Genomic DNA, 25,072 nt, shown 5'->3' with positions numbered 1-25,072 from the left:
GAATCTATCCCCAGAGGACGGTGCAGACTACTGAACATTGCTCTTTCAGTAAAAGCCTGGATGGGGACCTGTGGCCCAGACATGGGGAGGGCAGGATTTCCTAGAAGTGAATGCCACCTTCTCACAGCCAGTTATGTGTTTCTTTAATATTTTGAGGAGGTGAATGGTCTGCTCCCAAGCATCCCCAGGCAGGGGGCTACCTGTCTAGAAGTGTGTTTTTGAGGGTATGGGAGAAATCTAACAAGAATCCCTTCCCACACTGGAGCCTCCAAGCCTCTCCCTACCCTGCCCTCCTCACTCCCACCCAGAGGCCTGGGTCATGGAAACCTAGAGATGCCTCGTGGGGCCAGTTCAGGCTCTGCCACGCCCCTGGGGCATGTGCCACGTAGCAGGTTCAATTCTAGAGCAGCTTGGATTTTAAGAGAGGAGGCAGACGTGGAACTGATGAAAATAACCCGTTCAGTGATTGAGAGAACTCCAAGATTGTGTCGGGAAGATATTTGGGTTAAAACAGGAAAGATCTTTGGAAGAGGTAGGTGCCACGTATGGTAGAAAAGAGTGCAGACTGGGGGTCACGAGTGGCCATATGGCTTTGGCAAGCTGAAACCCTGAGTGTTTAGGTTTTCAACTCTGTAAAAGGGCAAAATAATAATGCCTGTGGAACCGGATGTTATGGGAATTAGAGGATGGGTAGATATGTAGGTATGTGTCTGTATAAACACACAGAGATATACGCCTACTATATACATGTATATTCATATTCTATCTGCATATGGCATTTCACCAAACCAGTGAAGACCAAATGTTCCTGGGCATCAGCACTAGGAGAGCTGGTTAAAACACAGCTTGCTGGGCCTCGCTCTCGGAGTCTCTGCTTCATTAGATGTGGGGTGAGGCATTTCATTTGCATTTCTAACAGGGTTCTAGGTGTTGCTGATGCTGCTGATTCAGATACCATATTTTGAGGACCACTGTACTAGGTTATGCACTGACAGTAAACAAGGGTTATGACTGTCTCTCTAACCAAGGCCATCCTAGCAGAAGAGCAATAAATATCGGCCAATAATTATATGAATGAACGGATTTCACATGAAGGGCCTCATTTTCTGTTATATGACACAGGGTTCTCCTAGGTGGTTTCTGACGTCTCTACCACCAGCCTGGCAGAACTAAATCCCTTGGGCAAGGGAGATACATACTCAGAGCCAGGCCCTGGATCGTTTCCCAACTGTGGCTCTGTAGCTGTGAGGTCCTTCGCGGTGTGGCCAGTGAGGAGGAGGGCAATGGATCAGACCTTCAGAGGCCAAGGCCAGAACTGCCCTCTGCTGTCATCCTCCTAAATGGAGCTTTTTCATCCTGGGCGGACCACGTGGCCTCAGGGCACCAGCTCCCTGAGGGAGGGCCTGTCCTCCAGCACCCTTGTCCTCCAGAGCCACATCCTTACCCAGCATTCATCTCACCTCATTCATCCCCACCCAGCATTCATCTCACCACATTCATCACCCCCAGCATTCATCTCACCTCTTTCCTCCCCACCCAGCATTCATCTCACCTCATTCATCCCCCCCAGCATTCATCTCACCTCATTCATCCCCACCCAGCATTCATCTCACCTCATTCATCCCCACCCAGCATTCATCTCACCTCATTGATTCCCCCCACATTCATCTCACCTCATTCATCCCCCACCACCAGCATTCATCTCACCTCATTCATCCCCACCCAGCATTCATCTCACCTCATTCATCACCCCCAGCATTCATCTCACCTCTTTCCTCCCCACCCAGCATTCATCTCACCTCATTCATCCCCCCCAGCATTCATCTCACCTCATTCATCCCCACCCAGCATTCATCTCACCTCATTCATCCCCACCCAGCATTCATCTCACCTCATTGATTCCCCCCACATTCATCTCACCTCATTCATCCCCCCCGCCAGCATTCATTTCACCTCATTCATCCCCACCCAGCATTCATCTCACCTCATTCATCCCCACCCAGCATTCATCTCACCTCATTGATTCCCCCCACATTCATCTCACCTCATTCATCCCCCCCGCCAGCATTCATCTCACCTCATTCATCACCCCCAGCATTCATCTCACCTCTTTCCTCCCCACCCAGCATTCATCTCACCTCATTCATCCCCCCCAGCATTCATCTCACCTCATTCATCCCCACCCAGCATTCATCTCACCTCATTCATCCCCACCCAGCATTCATCTCACCTCATTGATTCCCCCCACATTCATCTCACCTCATTCATCCCCCCCGCCAGCATTCATCTCACCTCATTCATCCCCACCCAGCATTCATCTCACCTCATTCATCACCCCCAGCATTCATCTCACCTCTTTCCTCCCCATCCAGCATTCATCTCACCTCATTGATTCCCCCCACATTCATCTCACCTCATTCATCCCCTCCCCAGCATTCATCTCACCTCCTTCATCCCCTTCCAGCATTCATCTCACCTCATTCATCCCCACCCAGCATTCATCTCACCTCATTCATCCCCAACCAGCATGGATCTCACCTCATTCGTACCCCCCAGCATTCATCTCACCTCATTTATCCCCACCCAGCATTCATCTCACCTCATTCATTACCCCCAGTGTTCATCTCACCTCATTCATGCCCCCCGCCAGCATTCATCTCACCTCATTCATCCCCCCCAGCATTCATCTCACCTCTTTCATCCCCACCCAGCATTCATCTCACCTCATTCCTCCCCCCCAGCATTCAACTCACCTCATTGATCCCCCCACATTCATCCCACCTCATTGATCCCCCCAGCATTTATCTCACCTCATTCATCCCGCCAGCATTCATCTCACCCACATTCATCTCACCTCATTCACACCCCCCACATTCATCTCATCTAATTCATCCCCCCCCAGCATTCATCTTACCTCATTCATCCCCTCCCAGCATTCATCTCACCTCATTCATCCCCACCCAGCATTCATCTCAGGACTGAGAGGAGAGTCATAGCTGTCTCTTCTTCCCCTCCAGCCCTAACCTTCATGCTGTCAAGGCCACCCATTCCTAATAGAATTTGGGAGCAATTGAGGAATGCAGAGTCAGGTTCATATGCTTCCATAAAAGAAAACAGAAAGAAAAGTAAGTAATTTAATTTTTTTTTTTTTTGAGATGGAGTCTTATTCTGTTGCCCAGGCTAGAGTTCAGTGGTGTGATCTTGGCTGACTGCAACCTCCACCTACCAGGTTCAAGCAATTCCCTTGCCTCTGCATCCCGAGTAGCTGGGATTATAGGTGTGTGTCACCACCCCCGGCTAATTTTTGTGTTTTTAGTAGAGATGGGATTTTGCCATGTTGATCAGGCTGGTCCCAAACTCCTAACTTCAGGTGATCAGTGCACCTCGGCCTCCCAAAGTGCTGAGATTACAGGTATGAGCCACCACACCCGGCCTAGTTCTGAGAGAAGAGGAGTGCATACCTTGAGGAGTGTCCCCAGAGAGACTCCAGGTGCTTCCTTCCCCACTTCCTCTGGTTCCAGAGCCAACAGGGCTGTGACTGTGGCCCTAGAACTGGGAAAAACCCAGTTAGCCAAACCCAGGCCTGAAGTCCTTTACTCCTAGGCCAGGGGCAAGAGTTATTCTCCCTGTTCCCTCATCCCCTTGCCTTTTCCTCCATCCTTTCCATCTGGGTCCAAGGACACTGAGGGAAGATTGAAAACCCACTGGACAACTCACTTGGTCTAGGCTTAAAAGCTCACACTATGGGTACAATAAACTAGAGAAGAAAGATAATACATTAAAATGAAAATTCATACTATGTCCTATTCATCAGGATGGCCATTACCAAAACAAAACAAAACAAAAAAACTGAAAATAACAAATGTCGATAAGGCTGTGGAGAAATTAGGACTTGTACCCTGTCGATGGGAATGTAAATGATATAGTCACTGTGGAAGATAGTACAGTAGTTCCTCAAAAAATTAAAAATAAAATTACCGTATGATCCAGTGATCCCACTTCCGGGTATCTATCCAAAATAATTGAAATCTGGGATTCACAGAAGTATTTGTACATCCATGTTCATTGCTACACTTTTTACTACTAAAAAAGGTGAGAGCAACCTAGGTGCCCATCCATCCATTGATGAACAAATAAAGAGAATGTGGTATGTACATGCAATGGAATATTACTCAGCCTTGAAGAGGAAGGAGATTATGGCATATGCTTCAACTTGGATGAACCTTGAGAACATTATGCTAAGCAGAATAAGCCAGTCATAAAAGAAAAAACACTGCATGATTCTACTTTAGTGAGTGATCTAGCATCGTTAAATTCATAGAGACAGAAATGGTGGTTGCTAGGGGGCTGGAAGGAGCAGGGAATGACGAGTTATTATTTAACAGAGAAGGTTTAATTAGCAAGATGAGTCCTATGAACAGATTGTGGTGTTAGTAGCATAACAATGTAAATGTACTTAACGCCATCACTGAATGCTTAAATATGGTTAAGATGGTACATTTTATGTTACATGTGTTTTGCTATCACAATTTTAAATAGCAACAATAAAAACCTCATTTCAGCAAGTTAAGGAATAAAACAGGAATGACCCAGGACGCGGGCAGTGAGTACATCACGATCTTTATTGTCACGTGGCCTTCTCTCAGTTCCTGCAGTTGAGCAGGACAGAACATGGTTCAAGCTGCCAACCCATGAGCCTTGCTAAGCAACAGCCAGCCCCAGGATAGGCACTGAGATGTAGGGATTTTCTGACTCCACTCAGTTGGGAGTTTACAACCTAGTTGGGCAGATAAGGAAGACACACACGGAAAGTGAAATAACAATTCCCAGATGTCACCAGGCAGTTGCCAAGTAGATAATGCAGAGGATGCAGAGAGTTCTAGGAAGTCAGCACAGGCTCTTGTGAGTGGGAGCAAGCAAAGAAGGCACCAAGAGAGGCACCAAAAGATGGGTTGGATTTCAGAAGCTGAGGAGGAGGAGAGAAGTGGTCCGGGCAGAGGGAGAAAGAATGAGCAGAGGCTTGGAGGCAGGGACATTTAAGGTATGACATGGGGAACACCCAAGCTGTGCCTGGTGGCTGGACTAGTCTGGCTAGAGCTGAGGATATGTCCGGGCGAGGAGTGACACATGAGGCTGGAGAGGCATCTGAGACCCAGGCGTGGATCTTTGGATGATTGGCAAGGCAGTTTGGACATTGCCTTTGTAGTAAGGAGTCTCTGAATATCTTTGGAGAGATTCAAACAGGAGCGCACTGGAAATTGTGGAATAGGAGGAACAGCATTTACAGAGCAGGAGACAGGGTGGTCTCAGTCACCTTTCCTTTAGAAAAAGGCACTGTTCGGTTCACCTTTCACTCCAGCACAGGCATTGCCTTGGTCTCCACAGCCACCCTGTCCCCTCGGCTCTGGAAACACATCACCAGGCCCACAGCCAGCACCACCCTCTTGCCCCTGGTTATAACTGGATGGGCCACAGCAGGGAGCTTTGGTGTCTAGGCGGTGTGGACTAGACTCATGACAGCCTACGTCTTTTGGGTATGAAACTGGATTTGGGCCTGAGCACGGGCTGCGGCTGCACCAAGGCTCCCTGTGGGGCTCAGGGCTTGGGCAGGGCGCAGGCAGGGGAATTGGCTCTGGCCTTGGACAAGGCTCTGGGCGCTCCCAAGGCTGCAGGCGTGGGCGTGGCTCTGGAATCTCACAATGGGCTAAGCGAGGACGGGGAGCTGGCCGCGGTGTTGGACATGGTGCTGGAAGTGGTTCTGTATACAAACAAGGTTCTGAAAGTTGCCTTGGTAGAGGACGCGGACGTGGTTTTGGACTTATGTATGGTTCTGGGCGCAGACGTGGACGTGGAGCAGGAGGTGGACATCGCAGCAGTGGTGACTCCGGACAATGGTCAAGACGTCGTGGTGGACAGTAGCTTGGAAGTTGATGTGGCTCTGCCTGTGGCCTCAGCTCCGGGCAGGAGGCACTCCAGGAGGGCTATGGGTCACAGTTCCGGGAGCGGGGTCTGATGGGAGGAATCTGAACAGGACACCTCTGTGGGGGAACCTGCCTGGGGCAGCAGGGGGAGGAAATCTCGATTCGGCACTTGGGGCCAAGTCTCTGAGGGCAGCTTGAAGTGGGGCGGCGAGGACAGCGGCTGTCATAGATGGGTTCAGAGCGGCGTGGTGGGGTGCAGTAGTTAGGGAAACCTTCAGAGGGTCTTGATGGCAGGTAGCTGCTGGAGCAGGGCTCAAAGTGTCTTGGTGGAGAACAGCTGCGGGGAAAAGGCTGCAGCCGTCCAGGAGGAGGAAGGCATCTGCTGGTGCTCCGGGACCGGCGCTGTGCAGGGAAGCTCCCGTAGGAGCCCTGGGTCTGGCACTGGGGTACACAGGGGCTAAACGAAGCCCGGGACTGATACTGAGGGCCACAGCTGCTGTAGTATGGCCTCGATTGGAACTGGGGGGTGCAGTTGTTGTAGGTAGCCCTTGACTGAAACTGGGGCCCACGACTGCTATAGGAGCCTTGATACTGACACTGGGTGGAGAATCTTCTCTGAGTCTGGCAAGCGGCAGGACGCTCCACATACATCTGGACAGGCTGAGGAGCTGTCCAGGGTACGTAGGTCTGGACTGGGCAATCCACATAACAAGTTTCTGTGTAACAAACTGGAGGACATTCTACAAAGCAAGTCTGAACAGGGTGTGACCCTTCGCATTGCACGTAGGACACCTCAGACTGGCGTGGAGCCTGACTTTGAATGGAGGAAATCTGAGTTTGGGATGCAGCCTGGCCCTTCGCCTGGGTGGTCTGAGGATCACACGGAGCCTGGCTCTTCACCTGCTTGGTCTTAGACTGGCCCTTCGCCTGGGTGGTCTGAGGCTCACATGGAGCCTGGCCCTTCGCCTGGGTGGTCTGAGGCTCACATGGAGCCTGGCCCTTCGCCTGTTTGGTCTTAGACTGGCCCTTCACCTGTGTGGTCTGAGACTGACATGGAGCCTGGTCTGTTGCCTGGCAAACTTGAACTGGGCATGATACAGGGCACTCCACAATTTGCATCTCACAAGGGGCTTGAACTACCACTTGGCCATTGGCAAAGGGGGAGTGAGGGGAGCAGAAGGAGGGACCCTTGACACAGCACTGTGGGAGTGGCAGGCAGCACTGGATCTGCTGCTGGTCACACATGGTTCTGAGGTAGCCAGTCGAGCGTGACCTGAGGGCAGAGAGACCAGGGTTAGGAGGGTGAGAGTTGGAGTGGGGAGGCAGGACCTCTGGGAAGACACCCTTCATCTTCCCTAGCTTTTCCTCCCCCACCCTCAACCTTCACCCAAGTGTCCTGACTTGGCTGGACCCAAGATTAATCCCTTAGCCCTGCCCTGGTTCTGCCAAAGGGCCTGACTGTGCATATGCAGGGTTGCAGGTGCCCAGGACCTTCCTGGGGGTGGACATGTCAATGCCCAGAACAAGAGGGCACTGATGACAAAAGGATTCTCCACACTTTCTCACATGCAATGTGGTCTGAGCAGCCCCACAGGAAGTAGAGGCAACAACTTGCTCCCAAGGCTGTAGTCCAGAGTGGGAACTCCACTCCCCCAGGAGCTTGGATTTACTCACACCTGTGCACTGGCAGTGCACATATATGTGTAAGAATGCACATGTGAGAATAAGCGCTCAGGCACCATCTACATTCATATAATGGCAAAGCATTCACTGGAAAGTGGGCAGCTCAAACCCAACATTAAATGTTTGTTTCTCTATATTCAGTGTTTTTAGATAAATTCATTTAAACACGGCACTATATTTTTAAATAAATTCATTTAAACATGACACAATGTTTTAAATAAATTCATTTAAACATGACACATGCAAAGCGTGCCTGTGCAAAGCACACCGGCCTTGGAAAGACTCTGACCACCGTGGCGACTTGCCCAGTCAGGCTGCTGTTGTCAATCACCAGAAGTGTGACGGTCTGCAGGCCTCAGAAATGTTTTTCCCCAGCTCCTCTTAGAGGCAAGGCGGAGTTACCTGAGATGGAATAAGCCAGGAAGTCCAAGATTCTTAATCACAAGACTGACATTCTGCCACACTCAAAGATCTGCATAGCTGGAGCATCGCAAACATGACGTGAGGGCTGCGGGTACACACCCTGACACCACGCTTGGCCCGGGAGAGCAGCCTCGCTCCTCTGCTTGTCCCAGATCCACAGGTTTATACGCAGGCAGCCCAGTGACTAGCAAACGGGATCATTCGACAACAGGCTCACCCAACAAAACACCTTTCAACAAGCTCCCCAAACGCTCCCACTGAGGGATCAAACCTTCCATTTTTAATTTATAGAGAATGCCTACATATCTATTTCCCAAGGGAAGGTAACCCGTCCACACATAACTTTGCTCATAAGGTATAAATTGCTAATGTGGCTTTTCCAGAAAGAGCACGAAGGAAAATGGTACCTGAGGATAAGGTCAGGGTTATCAAAGGTAAATACACCGGCTTCACAGCCCTAGACCTTCTCACAACCTCTGTAGCTGTGCTTCTGTCTCCTAAAAGCTCATCAAACTTTTTCCCCAGGTTGATGCGTCCCTTGTCCTCCTTGGCTCCTAGCTTCTCACTTCTCTGTGCCTCACCGCTGTGAACCTGGGCTACCCCTGAAGCTCACACCCACCCCAATCCCAGGATCCCATCCCCAGACTCACCCTCCTCACAGGCAAGCGGTCGTTCAGGCTGAGGCATCTGGGAAGACGGCTGTCTATATAAAGGGTCTGGGCCTGGCTTGGGCCATGAGACAGCTGGTTGGCATCTGCCTGGCACATCACCCAGGCTGGCATTCCAGCAGCTGGTTCCCTCCCTGTGTGCCTGCCCTTGCTGTCACCTACAGAGTGTGGGAGTGTCTTGTCTTACTGGGGAAGCCTCAGGACTGTGAAGAGCAGATTCTTGTTTTATTCCTCCTTTATCTCCATCCCTAGAAGCCCTGATGAGCAGTGGCAAAAGTGTCTTCTCTCCAAAAAGATGATCGTATCTGCCAACTTCCACTTTGTTTCAGATTCTCACCAGAGGGGTGCAAAAGAGGAAATCTTTTCTAACTCAAAGTAATTTAAATTATGTTAAAGACAGAGGCAGCTCTATAGAAGGATGAGCGCATGGAGTCAGAGGTGAGTCGAAAGTCCCAGGCAACCTGCTGACAGCAATGCAACCTTTACAACCAACCTTAGTATCAAATCACTCTTCTGCAGAATAGACATAATTAAATCTTCTTTCTGATTGTTGTGAGGATTAAGGCAGTCTGGCCAACACAGTGAAACCCCGTTTCTACCAAAAATACAAAAAATTAGCCAGGTGTGGTGGTGTGCACCTGTAATCCCAGCTACTCGGGAGGCTGAGGCAGGAGAATCGCATGGACCTGGGAGGCAGAGGTGACAGTAAGCTAAAATCATGCCATTTTACTCCAGCCTGGGCAACCATGGGAGACTCCATCTGAAACAACACACAAAAAAGAAAAAAAAAATCCATCCAAGAATGATGTTTAAAATGAAATATCCAACATTCACTCAGGGTAAATGCTGGCCACAAGCCACACGCACAGCTGGATCATGAGTGCTTGCTCCCTCCCCATCCTGAGCTGAGCAAGTAGATGGCTGCACAGCAGGTGCTCAGCCAGTGCTGCAGAGCAGTGTTTGAAGGCAGCACCAGGCAGACAGTGCTGTGGAGTAGCCCTTAAAGTCAGCACAGTGGAGGGCAGAAGTAATAAACGGGCATTCTGTGAGCCACATAGAGTCAAGAGGGACAGCTCTCTATGTTTTGCCTTCATAATATTGTAATTAATCATTAGTAATTTAAAAATGGGGATTATATTTAAGATTCCAGAAATTCAGTTTTTCTTGTAAAATAAAAAGTTTCAGTATAGTTGAAACTACCTTCTGTCATCCTGATTAGCAGCTGCCCGCCGGAGACAGGGCATTTCTACAGTTTAGGTGTTTATCCCTCCCAGACCTCATGCTGAAATTTCACCCCCAGTGTCGGAGGTAGAGCCTGATAGGAAGTGTTTGAATCATGGGGGAAGATCCCTCATGAATAGATTAATGCCCTCTCTGGTCGGGATGTGGATTAAGGTCTAGCTCTATTTGTTCCTGCAAGAGCTGGTTGTTAAAAATAGTCCGAGGCCGGGCGCGGTGACTCAAGCCTGTAATCCCAGCACTTTGGAAGGCCGAGGCGGGTGGATCATGAGGTTAAGAGATCGAGACCATCCTGGTCAACATGGTGAAACCCCGTCTCTACTAAAAATACAAAAAATTAGCTGGGCATGGTGGCGCGTGCCTGTAATCCCAGCTACTCAGGAGGCTGAGGCAGGAGAATTGCCTGAACCCAGGAGGCGGAGGTTGCGGTGAGCCGAAATCACGCCATTGCACTCCAGCCTGGGAGTTTCCAAGAGCGAAACTCCGTCGCAAAAAAAAAAAAAAAAAAAAAAGTCCGGCACCTCCCTCGCCCCCTCCTGCTTCCTCTCTCTTTCTGTGATGTCTGCACACTCCGCTCCCCTTCCCTTTCTACCATGAGTGGAGGCAGCCTGAGTCCCTCACCAGAAGCAGATGCTCATGCCGTGCTTCTTGTTCAGCCTACAGAAATGTGAGCCCAATAAGCCTTTTTTCTAAATTATTTGGCCTCAGGTATCTTTCTTATAGCAACACAATTGGGCTAAGACAGGTAAATACATTGCCATTCTGTAATGCTCCACTATTCTTTTCTATATCTGCAATGTAATTCAAAGTGTAAGTTTCCTTATGTTATTTTACTTGTGCTTTTAGTTTTTTTTGGTAAAGTTAAAAGTGAAATAATCCTTCTATCTGGATTATTTCACTTGTTTATATCACCCTTCAATCCCTGCACGCATTTCAGATTCTGACCAAGCTTGTGAGCGGAGGCTTTGACATAGTTTGGATTGAATCTGAGCTCGAGTAACTTACTAGTGGCATGAAAGCTACTTAGTCTCCATGAGTCCCAGATTGATTATCTACTCTTTTTTTTAATTGTACTTTAGATTCTGGGGTACTTGTGCAGATCATGCAAGATTGTTGCATAGGTACATTCAGCAAGGTGATTTATTGCCACCATCCCCCCGTCACCTATACCTGACATTTTTATCTACTCTTAAAATGGAAAGGAGGAAGAGGAAGAAGAGGAGAGAGAACAGCGGGAGAAGAGAAGGAACTAGAAAAAATCTTTCTCCTAGAGAGTGGGACAAAATCTTCACACTGGGGGTGAAATTTCAGCATGAGGTCTGGGAGGGATAAACACCTAAACTGTAGAAATGCCCTGTCTCCGGCGGGCAGCTGCTAATCAGGGTGACGGAAGGTAGTTTCAACTATACTGAAACTTTTTATTTTACAAGAAAAACTGAATTTCTGGAATCTTAAATATAGTCTCCCTATTTTTAAGTACTAATGATTAATTACAATATTATGAAGGCAAAACATAGAGAGCTGTCCCTCTTGACTCTATGTGGCTCACAGAATGCCCGTTTATTACTTCTGTCCTCCACTGTGCTGACTTTAAGGGCTACTCCACAGCACTGTCTGCCTGGTGCTGCCTTCAAACACTGCTCTGCAGCCCTGGCTGAGCACCTGCTGTGCAGACACCTACTTGCTCAGCTCAGGATGGGGAGGGAGCAAGCACTCATGACCCAGCTGTGCGTGAGGCTTGTGGCCATACGGTTACTGTGTTAATTAAATGAGAAAACTAATCTAAACTACTTAAAACTTAATTAGCAACTTCAGCAGAGTAAACAGAGAACCCACAGAGTGGGAGAAAATCTTCGCAATCTATATATCCAACAAACGACTCATATCCAGAATCTCGAATCTACAAGGAACTCAAGTTTGCAAGAAAAAACAAATAATCTCGTCAAAAACTTGGCTGAGGACATGAATAGACAATTCTCAAGAGAAGATATACAAATGAAAAAATTCTCAAAATCACTAATGATCAAGGAAATGCAAATCAAAACCACAATGAATGACCTGCAAGAATGACCATAATCAAAAAATAATAGACATTGGCATGGATGCGGTGAAAAGGAAACACTTCTAAACTGCTGGTGGGAATGTAAACTAGTACAGCCACTATGGGAAACAGTGTGGAGGTTACTTAAAGAATTAAAAGTAGAGCCACCATTTGATCCAGCAATCCCACTACTGGGATCCACCCAGAGGAAAAGAAGTCATTAAAAGAGAAAGATACTTGCACATGCAAGTTTATAGGAGCTCAATTTGCAACTGCAAAAATACGGAACCAACCCAAATGCCCATCTCTCAGTGAATGGATAAAGACACTGTGGTATATGTATACTATGGAATACTACTCAGCCGTAAAAAGGAACGGATTGATGGCATTCACAGTAACCTGGAGGGAACTGGAGACTATTATTCCAGGTGAAGTAACTCAGGAATGTAACTCCAAATATCGTATGTTCTCACTCATAAGTGGGAGCTAAGGTATGATGATGCAAAGGCATAAGAATGACACAATGGACTTTGGGGACTTGGGGGAAAGGATGGGAAGGGCATGAGGGATAAAAGACTACAAATTGGGTTCACTGTACACTGCTTGGGTGATGAGTGCACCAAAATCTCACAAATCACCATGAAAGCACTTACTCATGTAACCAAACACCACCAGTTTCCCAAAAACCTATGGAAATAAAAAACTTAAAACATATAATAAATAAGCCTGACACCCCACAGATTAAAAAGAATTTACCACTTAGCTCTCTGGACTTTATTTCCCTCATATGAGGATAAAAAATGATAATATTGACTTCACCAGGTTATCACAAAGATAAAATCAGATAATGGGTGTGAAAGCGCTTTGTAACTCACAGTACATATACCAATTACGTCTGTGGAATCTGTCCCATGGGAAAGTCTGCCCAACTCAACATGAATTCGGATTCCTCGTTCAGGATCCCATAACTCTTTCCAGAGGGGTCTCCAGATACCATTTAAAACTTGAGTAGGATCATAGATTTTCAGAATGTCTTGGCAACTAGAATCCTCAGGAATTACCTGGTCCCACTTGGTCATTCCACAGATAAAGACTATAAATCCCAGAGAGAGGAAACTGTCTGGGGACCTAAAGTTAATGACTGCCTTTAAGGAACTAGATCTCAGGTAGCCCAGGACCCAGATCAGGACTCTTTCCACTTCCATAGTGATTTCTCTGATCACACACTTTGACCAAGGTGCTATGAACTTGAATAGCCCTGGGACTGTGTTCACCAAGAAGGTGGTCAGGGAAGCAGTGAACGAGGAAAACTGAGAACATAGAACAGTTGGCCTCCCGAAAGTACAAATTATTAAATTCTAATGGCCATGTCTCTCCCACTCATCTCTTGATAGAATGTGTACTTTTTGAAGGGATAATCTCTGTCTTATTCATCTTTGTATCTCTGTATCCTGATATATAAGCCTGTTGTTGAATGGATGGATATATGGATGGATGGATGTATGGATGGACGTATGGATGGATGGATGGATAGATAGGTGAGTGGAGGGAGGGATATAAAATAGGGCTTGGTTCACATATCCTTAATCACTAGAGAATGACTTGGCACTGTCTCATCCAGAGATTAGAGTATTGCAACCCTTTTTGGGTTACTTTTGGCTTCTTGCTTCTTATATAGGGAAATAAAGGGTAGGAATGGGGTAGAAAGAGCCTGAAAGTTACGTCTTAGAGATGACAATGATGTTAACTCTTAGAGTTTTTGGCAATATTTTAGAGACCGATTATTAAGCTAGAAGCAAATTATTTAACTTCTGAAGTTCTTCCTTCTCTTGTGTGTAGGGATCTAGAATTGAAAAGTTGTCACTGCTTAAAGAACTGGACCAAGTACTGAGATTGTCTAAAGGCAGGATTAAATATGGCATGTTCTCTTTTTCTCCAGTGAGGTTTAGAACTCTTCCAAAGGGCATTCTTATTTGGTGATTTACTCAAACCAACTAATTTATTTAGCTAGGCATCAGCGTGGCCTTTTAATCTCTGCTGAACACATTATGGTCAGTAGGGATTCCGGTATGTATGTGATTATTTAATAAGGACTATGGTGAAGTGGAAAAAATACTGAACTCCAGATATTCCCTGGGAAACAGCACTGAGTCACAAAGAATACCCTGACATTCTCACATGGGAGCAACAGAGGATGCAAGGTCTGGGACTGATGAGTTTAGACTTGCATTTTGGAAAGGTTATGAAGGCTGCATTGTGAAGAGCAGATTGGAGCAATGTAGGACCAGGTCGGGACTAGGACAGTTAAGACCTGGGCTCAGGTAGTAACAACAAAGATGGAGAGAAGTAGAGGGATGTAAGAAGCATCAGTAGGATTTGGTGTTTTTTGTTTTTTGTTTTTGTTTTTGTTTTTTTTTTTGAGACGGAGTTTCGCTTTTATTACCCAGGCTGGAGAACAACAGCACAATCTGGGCTCACCACAACCTTCACCTCCTGGGTTCAGGCAATTCTCCTGCCTCAGCCTCCTGAGTAGCTGGGATTACAGGCATGCACAACCATGCCCAGCTAATTTTTGTATTTTTAGTAGAGACGGGGTTTCACCATGTTGACCAGGATGGTCTCAATCTCTTGACCTCGTGATCCACCCACCTCGGCCTCCCAATGTGCTGGGATTACAGGCTTGAGCCACCGCGCCCAGCCTTGTTTGGTTGTTCAGATGAGGGATGGGTTACAAAAGATTTAAAAAAAAATTTTAGGGTGTTTTTTAGTTCAAAAATGAGCAGATGATGATATTTACTAAGAGGGAAGTCAACAGAGAGGAGGATTGTTGAATGAGGAGCTGGTGTTGAATTTCATTTTGTAAGCTTTGATTTTGAGATTAGAATAGAATCTTTGGTGAAACTGAATAGACAGCTAAATATATAAATCAGGAACTCAGGAAACACATATGGACTTCATATGTTGACTTGGAAGTCACTCAGGCAAAAAAAATTTACTGAGAATACACAGTAAACCCATTCTAGGTACTGGAGAAACAGCAGGAGCTGGCAAGAGGAGAGCAAGGTCCCTCATCCCATGAAGCTTGTGTTAAAGTGAAGAGAGCTGAACAAAAGAAAAGTAAATAAATGAAAGATATTTGTCAATGATAAGAAAATAGAGCCCAGTAAAGTGATTGAGAGTGACACGGGGCTCTTTTAATCTCAAGGGTCACTGAGGCCTCTCTGGGAAGGGGCTCCTTGGCCACCAGCGTGGTGATGTTAACTGATGCCAGGGAGTAGAAGAGATTGCCCAGGAGAAAGAGGGGACAGAGGGGACACGGGGCAGGTAGTGAAAGGCTCAGACTTTGACAGGGACCTGGTCTTGCTCTTACTGTATGAACTTAGGCAAATTATTTAACTTCTGAATCTCAATTACCTAATCCACAAAATTAATATGGGATCAAAACAATATATTTTAAAGAGTTGTGAGAATTAGCAAAGAAGACTTTATATGCTGATGCATATAACATACTGTTTGAAAAAAAATAGGACCTTAGATGGATAGTGTTGGAGACATAAGAATATTTGGACCAGGACACGTGGTTATCACAGCTTCAGGCATGATCTCCTCAACTGTTATTGATCTACCAATATGCGGATTCATTCATTCGTTTCAAAATTTTAACAATATACAAAGAACAGAAATCCACCAAAATGAAAGCTCAGATCTTCACAACAACTGACCTGTAAACATATGGACCGGCTCCCCTCCCACCTTTTGCTCCTCTCTACCCAAAGGATGTATGATTCTAAAACAAGGTTTTATCTATACCTTGTTTTTTTTTCCATATAGTTTATTTGTAACCATACCTACACTAAGCCAAAAAGAATATGCTTTGATGTTTTGAAATTTATAAATAGGCTATTAGGCTGTAGATACTTTTTTGAAACTTATTTTTTCATTTACTCATATATTGTTTTGTGTTGATTTCGTTCATTCATTTTGAATTTTGAATCTCGGCACACTGAGTGAATATCTGATAATGAACCATGTATCTTCCATGTAGGAAGCTTGTCCCCATTTCACTTGTCCCTAGATTTTACTGTTTTGAGGAGTGCTACCAGTTTTAAATTTTTCACTTCCTATCAGCTGTTAGAAGTATTATCATAGTTGTTATAATGAGAAAAGTATGGTAGAATCATAGATATAACACCAGAGAAAATGCACAGGTACCAAGAAGAGGACATTAGCCCCAGCTGGCAGCTAGAAAGCCAGACTGGCCCTCTCTGAATGCAGGAAAGGTCAACCCAGGGCTTTGTACCACACCCTGCGAAGAGAGACTGGTCACATGACCCACACTCTTGAGCCAGGGCAAGGCTGGGCCCCACGTAGCTAACGATGACCTATGGGGGATGCTGTTGGCAAAAATCAGCAGGAGGCTGCTGAGGCTCAGTAGGGAGGAACTCGTTATGTCGAAGAAGAGGGAGCCTGCCCATCTGGAGAAATATTTAGAACCTTCCTTGGGAAGATTTCAGCGTCTGAGTCCAGGACAAGGAAGACAAGGAAAGGAGGGAGGAGCAGCAGCCAGGCTGGTAGGTCTCCCACATCTTTCTTCCTCCAACACTGCTGCTGTGAGGTCCTCATGGCCCAGGTCAGCAGCAGCCCCCAGAGCAGCAGCCGAGCACCCAGAGCTGGGGCAGTAGACAGAGCCCTCAGATGGCTGGCCGCTGCCACTGCCACAGCAGTTAGAGCTCTGAGGTCAGCATCAACTGGACCAGCAGGGCCTGTAGTGACTCATGCAGCCGCCGCCACCCACAGAGCTGCAGCAGCCCCAAGAGGTGGAGCCACAGCAGTCCAGGAGCTAACATTGCAGCAGAAAGAGGTGGGAAAGGGGCCTGGCACTGAGCACTTAGGGGGACACTTAGAAGTACACTTGGGAGGGGATTTGGGGGCCCACTTGGGAGGAGGCTGGCACTGCTGCTGGCTCTGCTGGCAGGACATTCAGAGAGGAAGTCAGGAAACCTGAGGAGAAATATCATTAGCCATTAGGACAAATGTCAGGCAGATTGGTATATTACAGACAATGAATTTCGTTGAATCCTCACTCCCAAACAAGTTATTTTCTGAAGATGATCCATAAGTGGAAACTAATATGAAATGAAATTGAGTGCAAGAAAAGCTTTCCGTCTTGTGTTTTTTCCCCAGTGAAAAATGCTGACCATCTGAGCTCTAAAATCAACCCCATAGAAGGCTTCCCAACTTGGAAACACAGCTGGCCATATGTTCAGAAACCACCTTCTAATGGATCAGTCATTCTTATGTAAGTCAGATGGGTATCACTGAGAATATTTGTCGGACGCGGATTAGAAGGAAAGAGATCAAAGGCATAAACCGGAGCCCCTCGATTTCGGTGACTCCTCTTGCTTTGCTCCTTCTCCTCTTCCTCTACCCCACTGCTCATGCTGCATTTCTTGTCACTCTCCTTCCCTAAGTTAGACACGCACAGCCCCATGGTCTGCCTCTGTCACATACTTAGCAAACCAAGACAAGTGTGGGAGGATGTCACTAACAAGGACAAATAAAAACAAGTCAAGACCTAGGTCAACTGCAGGTTGAAGATTTCTCATACTTGTCTCTCCAAACCGAAGTGACTTCTTCCTCTCTCCCTGTTGCAGTCCTGTCTGGCACCCATGAATCACCGTCCAGGGCCTTCTTTGCTAACTCACCTGGTTAGTGGAGGAGCAAGGGCTGACACTGACAAGGCTAAGGACTGAGGAGTCTGGCGATGGAGGCCTTTTATCCTGGGTCTGGTGTCTCCCTGTGTATGCAGAACAATCACTTTCATTGCTTTAGAGAAGGACGAACTCTTCTCACACTCGCAGCCCCAGTGCCCCAGGATTTCCCTGGACAGGAGCCAAGAGGAATCCTGGAAGATAGAGACTACTCCATACATGCTCCTTAGATCTGCTGCAAGCCAGCCATCCCACCTTCACACAGTCAGTCATTCCTCAATCCAATAAATATGTATAATCTATCTTGGGCCCACAATTTTGCAAGATATCAATGACACAGATACTGTAGATTGCTCTGAGGATGTTATGGTGCAGGAGCACGAATGTATAAACAATGATTTGTAAGTTTTTGCACCATGTGATTCTGAAATCTTGCTCAGGTCTCATACAGCATTTCCCTAAGGTGATTTTACAGTCTTTGTACATGTCTGTTCAATCTGTGAAAAATATGAAAGTACAGCATGTTTTATTGGCCTCCATACTCCATGTGCTTTGTGCAGTATCTGGCACAATAAACACAGGAGAAAGATTAAACATCAGGAAAGAGGAACGCAGATGTCTAGAAGGCACTGGGGCAGATACTCAGGTAATAATGGTGCAGCCTCTTGGCTTTCAGAATCCCTTGTATCAAGACAGATTCCCAGGATGATATAGTGTTATTTCACTAACACAGGATATTAACTCCTGAGAAATAAGTTATTTGAGAGCATAGCTCTGTGGAAATGAGACCAGGTTGGCAGAAGGTGGACCTAGAGGAACCCATGTGGGCATGGAAATGAAGACCTTGGGGAGCCTGATGCTCCTAGAGGGCAGTGGGCACAGGCAGGGCTGGTGCTGCCATTAGAGGAGGGAGGGGGCTTGAAATGTGAATGAGTTAGAACAGAGACAGATATTACGTTGAACTTGAAAGTTCTAGCAGACTTTTTCTTGGGGTTGAAGGTGATGGCTGAAAGTGCATGAGAATTAGAATAATAGCATTATTGAGCATGTCTACAGGGAGATACAGAGAAGGAAAATAAAATAAGACGTAAGTGGATTTAAGCTGACATTGAATCACACCTACTAGTTAGCAAACGCATAAATTGCTGTGAATAAGTAGTTAACACTAACTTACTGAAGGAGCTCCTATTGTCATCGAGATCCTTTATTTTTTATTTGTATTTTTTAGAGAACACAGCAATCTTGTGATAGGGTTTTGCTAGGGCTCAATATAATAGGAAAATGTCATCTAACACAAACTAGATCACCTCCTTGGTAATGAAATAACCATCAAAGACATACAAGTGGAGTAGATTACTAAAAGAGAGCATGCATGCTGAGAAAAAAAGAGAAAAGGACAAAGTGAGACAGAAACTGGCACAGAGCCTTAGGGGTATTCCAACTTTCAGTGGGTAGGCAAAGGAGATGTAAAAATTTAGGAGTCTAAGAAAGAAAGTTGAGGTTCATAGCTGGAAAAATAAAAAGAAAATCATGGCATTTTGAAAAGAAAAGGAAAATAAATTTTAAAAAAGACATTATCTTACATTATCAAATGCTAGGGAGACGATCCATAGAGTCAGTAGTTTCATAGTGAAGGCTGAAACTGCTTCATAATAATTTTGGAAAGAAACAGGATAGACAAGCAGGGATCACTATTTCAAGGAACTTAAGAGATACATGAACAATAAATTTTTTTAAATAAAAAAAATCACAATTTCTATACATAGAATGAAGGTCACAATGGCAAATTGTCCATGTGATGTGTGGTGCCGATTCAAAGAATGACAGCCGTTCAAAGAGCTTGATTTTTAAGAAAAATCTTTGAATTTTTAAATAAAAGCTTTGATTTTAAGAGCACAGTGTTTTAAAGAAAGAGCCTTAAAAGTCAATGACAACTGATGAAAGTGATGATGACACTGACCCTAATTATACCTCCAGCCACGAGAAGCTTGAACTGACATTAGAGACACAGAAAACTGAGAGAAAAGAGGGAGGTGACTAAAACAAACGGGAGCTCTTTCGGATAGTTTTGGGGTCAGTGAGACTTACGCTGGCATTCCTGCTTCTTGAGAAAGTTGTGCACAGTTAAGCAAGTTATGGTTGGGATACAGTTTCACTGTCTTCAAAATAGTGATAATCGTTCTGCTCATCTGTAAGCATAAAACGAAATATTACCTATAAAGCACTGAGTTCAAGACTATGAACAGAGCTAGAACCCAGAAGGTGGTACCGACTTCCACAGCTACTGTTCTTACTACTCTACTGATTGTGACTGTTCCACCTGCTTCGATAGTTTAACAGGCATGATTCTGCCTAGTGAGGCTCCTTTGTCACAAAGGAGAAATGATATTTCCCGATATACTTGGAACTGTTGATTTTCCTCTGTTTTTGTTGTTGCTGTTGAACTGAACTAAGGCCATATGTGGATATCTATGAAGGTATGTATGGCAAAGTAAATGAGGGTTAGGTGTGTCTTATTCTACACCACTTAGTAAACAGATTTTACATGCAAAGCACTGCAGAAGGTAATATGGAAGACTGGGAGAGACTCGGAAACCACACTTATCTTCAAAGATGTACTTTTAAAGTTTACCATCTAAAAGACCAAACAGACAGGTATTCCACTATTCTCTATGAAATCAAGGTGTGACTGAAGATAGAATCTAAGCAATGAAAATGAACAGGTGAATGCAGAGATGGAGAAATCTACACCCATAGCTACAGTGTGCAAGAATGAGACAGAGAGGTGCAAAATAAGAGATAGCTAGCAGGCAAAACTCCTACATAATTAGGGGTATAATAATTTGAGAACAGCGAAGAAGAGATGGTTGTATAAGGTAATTCAGAAAGATAAAATCTCGTTGCACTTAACATAGAACTAAAGGATCACACATTACTCTCTAATTGAATCAGTGGTTCTAAATTTGTAGAATTTCAGAGTAGAGTATTTTTCTTGTGGGCTGAAAAAATTAAAAGTTGTTTTTAGGACAATCATAACTAGTGAATATTATAAGATTGCTACTAGTGGTGGCTGCATGATCTTAATTCAGTGGACTCAACCATTGACAATGACTGAGTCAAATAAATCTATTTTAACCTGAGTATTCCCCATTATTTCTTATAATACTAAGAACCAGCTTCTTCCTAAACTATGTATTTGCCCACCTCTCAATAAAAAATAGAATAGTATTTCTTTTTTTTTTTTTTTTTTGAGACGGAGTTTCGCTCTTGTTACCCAGGCTGGAGTGCAATGGCGCAATCTCGGCTCACCGCAACGTCCGCCTCCTAGGTTCAGGCAATTCTCCTGCCTCAGTAGCTGGGATTACAGGCACGCGCCACCATGCCCAGCTAATTTTTTATATTTTAGGTAGAGACGGGGTTTCACCATGTTGACCAGGATGGTCTCGATCTCTTGACCTCGTGATCCACCCGCCTCGGCCTCCCAAAGTGCTGGGATTACAGGCGTGAGCCCCCGCACCCGGCCCTAGAATAGTATTTCTAGAAAAGTGATTTTAAAAGTTAGCTATGACAAAAATCTTCTAGTTATAATAAATGAATTTGGTTTTCTTTTATATAGCGAGGCCCAACGTACTCTTCTTAAGATTTCGAGTATGTCTTAAAGAAGGGTTGAGAATTCTCACCTCACTCGAACCATGAAGAAGCCGACTCCTTTGTAGATACCTGCAGGAATATGGATTTGTACTGGGCATAGACATAAGGACTCAGGGGAACGAGGGAAAGGCACAGGGCGACATTGTTACCTTGTCCCTGTTCCAGAGGAAGTTAGATGTTTGTCCTCACTAAGGAGAAAGAAAGAATACAGATTCATTTTTCATAGGTCTCTTCATTTATGGACAGAAACTTTCCAGGAAATATACAACATTTTCTGACCTGCTAGGGTAGGCAGCAAGTCTAAGAACTGACTTCTAATAGGAAAGAACACAGCTCTAGTCCTACGTGCTTTGCAGAAAAGCTGGGTCTGAGTGAGAGGTGGAGAGCAATCAATAGGTTGAGGGCAAAGGTAGGTACTCAGTTACTTCTGAGCTCTTCTCCTATTCTGTATCCACATTGGACGACTAGACGGATTGGATAGCATTTTGTTCCAAAGGACTGATCCACTCCTTCCTCAGTTTTAGGCAGTAACAATTCAAGGTAATATTTATGAAGCAGCTACTGTGCACTAGAGCCTCTGTTATCATTTGACATACCATGCCTCATCTAATCCCTACAGAAGCCTATATCTTAAATAGGGATAGTGATTATTATCATCAGCTTTGTTTGTTTGTTTGTTTGGGGCGGTCTTACTCTGTTGCCCAGGCTGAAGTGCAATGGCATCATCATAGCTTGCTGCAGCCCCTAACTCCTGAGCTCAAGCAGTCCTCCTGTATCAGCCTCCCAAGTAGCTGGGACAACAGGTGTGCATCACCATGCCCAGCTAATTTTTGTATTTTTTGTAGAGATGGGGTCTCACTATAATGCCCAGGCTGCTCTTGAACTTCAGGGGCTCAAGTGATCCTCCAATCTCAGCATCCAAAAGTGCTAGGATTACAGGCATGAGCCACTGCATCCAGCCTATTATTCAGATTGAGGACATGTGAAGACTGAGGCAAAAAGAGGTTAAGTAACTAGCCCAAAGTTTGAGCGTTATTAACAAACCAGTGATTTAAACCCAGGAATTCTAAGTCCAAAACCATAAAACAGCATTACCATCCTAACTCTTCTCCACAGTTTTTCTTCTTAGTTCGTTTTCTGCTATTATAACTGAATATCACAGACTTTGTGATTTATAAAGAACAGAAGTTTCTTTGGCTCATAGTTTTGGAGGCTGGGAAGTCCAAGAGCACAGCATCAGCATCTGACAAGGATCATCCCATGGTGGAAGATGGAAGGCAGAAGAGATCACATGAGACATAGTCACCAGTCCTGGAGCAACTTGATTTTTATTTTGAGACAGGGTCTTGCTCTGTCACCCAGGCTGGAATGCAGTGGGACAGTCACAGGTCACTGCAGTCCTAATACCCTGAACTCAAGTGATCCTCCTGCCTCAGTCTCCCAAAAGCTGGGACCACAGGTGTGCACTGTCACACCTGGCTAATTTTTAAAAATGTTTTGTAGAGAAGAGATTTCACTATATTGTCCAGACAGGTCTCAAACAATCCTCCCACCTCGGCCTTTCAATGTGCTGCAATGAGCCACCACGCCCAGCCCAGATTCACTTTGTAACAATCCACTCTCGAGATAATTAACCCACTCCCATGATAACAACCTTCATCCATTCATGAGGGCTCTTCCCTCATGACCCAGTCTCCTCTTACTAAGCCCTACTGCTCAACACTGTAGCATTAGGGATTAAGTTTCCAACACACAAACTATTCGGGAACACACTGAAATTATAGAGTCTTTCTTTAAAATTTGGCTTCAGGAAAGAATGCTGATTCACTAAACACAATTATTTTTCATAAGCAAGTCCATGGGCCCTTTGTATGCTGAAGGAATGTGCAGCCATCAGAGTGCTATAGAACTCACACACAATATGCCAGGCACAGAAACCTAAGAAATTCCCGGAAGAGTTCCTGTGCTTCATGAAATATAAATGAATTTCTGTCTTTCTTCCCACAACTTCATCTTTGACTCCCAGTCTCAGATACCATAGCAAACTCCTCTCGCCCCACCCTCTTCTCCTGTCACGCAGCCTCTATTTTAATCTTCAAGTTGTGGAGTGAAGCTCACCTCACCATAAAGCATATATAAACACAGACATACACACCAGGAGACGCACCACCCCAGGGCCTGCACCTGCAGAGCAGATGTCCTGACTGGGTGATGGCCAAGGGATGGCCAGGACATGGCAGAAGCAGCATGGGTATGAGACCAGAGGGCATCATCCCCGGCCTGCAGAGCAGCAGGGTCACCCCAGCTGGTGCCCACTCCTGGGGTGCTCCTCTCTACTGAACCTGGGACCCTAGGGATCTGGGGCAACAATGAGAATCTTGATAGGACTGCATAGCTTGAATCTTAGAATCTGTGCTTCTTTTCTGTACTACTTTCATTTTTGTAGTGAGTTTAACAAATGGCAGTCTCCAACAATACTCAGGCTAACAATGATGATGCACCAGTTAGACACAGTGTGAAATTTACTACATTTCTGAAACCTTTTTCAAGGAAACATTATTTGAATTAATGTCCACAATGGCTCAGAGAGTCTACAAATATTAATGCCATTCCGTTCTTAAAATAACACTACAAGGCTGATGACAATATTTGTATTTCACAAGTGAAGAAATTAAAACTCAAAGAAGTTAAAATATCTTGTCTCAGTGCACTGAACTAGAAGGTGGCAGAAGTAAAGTTACAATTTAGAGGCATTTGACTCCAAAGCTTGTGCTCTTTTCACTCAGTCACACTGAGAATTTAGAGGGTAAACTTTATACAATGTACCTTGTACTACCAAGGGATCGGCATTAGGGTTGCTGGCATTGAGAAGACACCTGTGAGCTGCCTTTTGTGGAGATGTTGAATATAACGAGTTAAAAGGCGGGAAAGCACATGGTCAACGTCCAACACACCGTAGATCCTCAATGGTTTTTATGGGCATCTGCGATCAACATCAATAAATCTTCTTATAAGTTTGTCATGAGATGGCTCCATAAAACATCCAATGGCCCAGAACTAGCCGAGGAATGTGGAACTGCATAATAATTAGAAAAATATGGGCAATGGAATTATGTAGATTATTTTTCTTATCTCCATGGGAAAGTAGTTGAGACCTTTAAAGATACAGTTGTTCCTGATGCCTCCTTTCTTAATGATACAAAAGATGAAACTGCTGGAAATGGAAACGTTCGCTTTAAAAAATACACTCCATAGTTGGTGTATATATTTAATGCAGCATTTCTGTAAAACCAAATAAAAGTATATATGTACATATATATTCCTTGCTCTTTTCTGTGTGTGCAACTGTCTGTATGCGTGTCTGCATTTACACATACTCACACTAGTTAGGAATAGGAATTACCAGGCAAACACTAAAGAAAAAATGAGAGAAAATAGGAACTATGGAAGAGGAATTTTCTTTTGCTCTAAAGATAAAATCAATGTAATCTGGATTTCCTTTTGGTCACCTTGCTTGCTGAGGACAGAAGTCAGAGCCCAGTCCCCTGACGGTGTGTAAAATTGAATACTACACCACCCCGGAGTCAGCTGGACTCACTCTCATGGGAGGCTGAGCCAAGAAAAACCCACTGCACAGGCTTGCTGCTGTGCTCCAGACTCTCCCAGCTGTGGACTTTGTCATAGGTGGTCCTAGAAGAGGAGACTCTCTGGCCTCTGGCAGAAAGAAAAACAAAT

General features: G+C 45.2%; 2 protein-coding genes across 4 annotated transcripts in view; one reads left to right on the top strand and one right to left on the bottom strand.

Annotated features, from left to right (window-relative positions):
- The window catches only part of LOC103788982 (uncharacterized), an 870,763-nt gene that overhangs the window by 608,677 nt on the left and 237,014 nt on the right, over positions 1–25,072 (top strand). The gene's annotated exons all lie outside the window — the stretch shown is intronic.
- LOC128930152 (keratinocyte proline-rich protein-like) lies at positions 4,604–7,728 on the bottom strand. Its single transcript, XM_054247950.2, has one exon. The coding sequence runs from the start codon at positions 7,269–7,271 to the stop codon at positions 5,982–5,984; it is 1,290 nt and encodes a 429-aa protein (XP_054103925.2). The 5' UTR covers positions 7,272–7,728; the 3' UTR covers positions 4,604–5,981.

This window comes from Callithrix jacchus, chromosome 18, assembly GCF_049354715.1.
Source record: "Callithrix jacchus isolate 240 chromosome 18, calJac240_pri, whole genome shotgun sequence".
NCBI lineage: Eukaryota > Metazoa > Chordata > Mammalia > Primates > Cebidae > Callithrix > Callithrix jacchus.
This window is presented reverse-complemented; position numbering and strand designations above follow the sequence as displayed.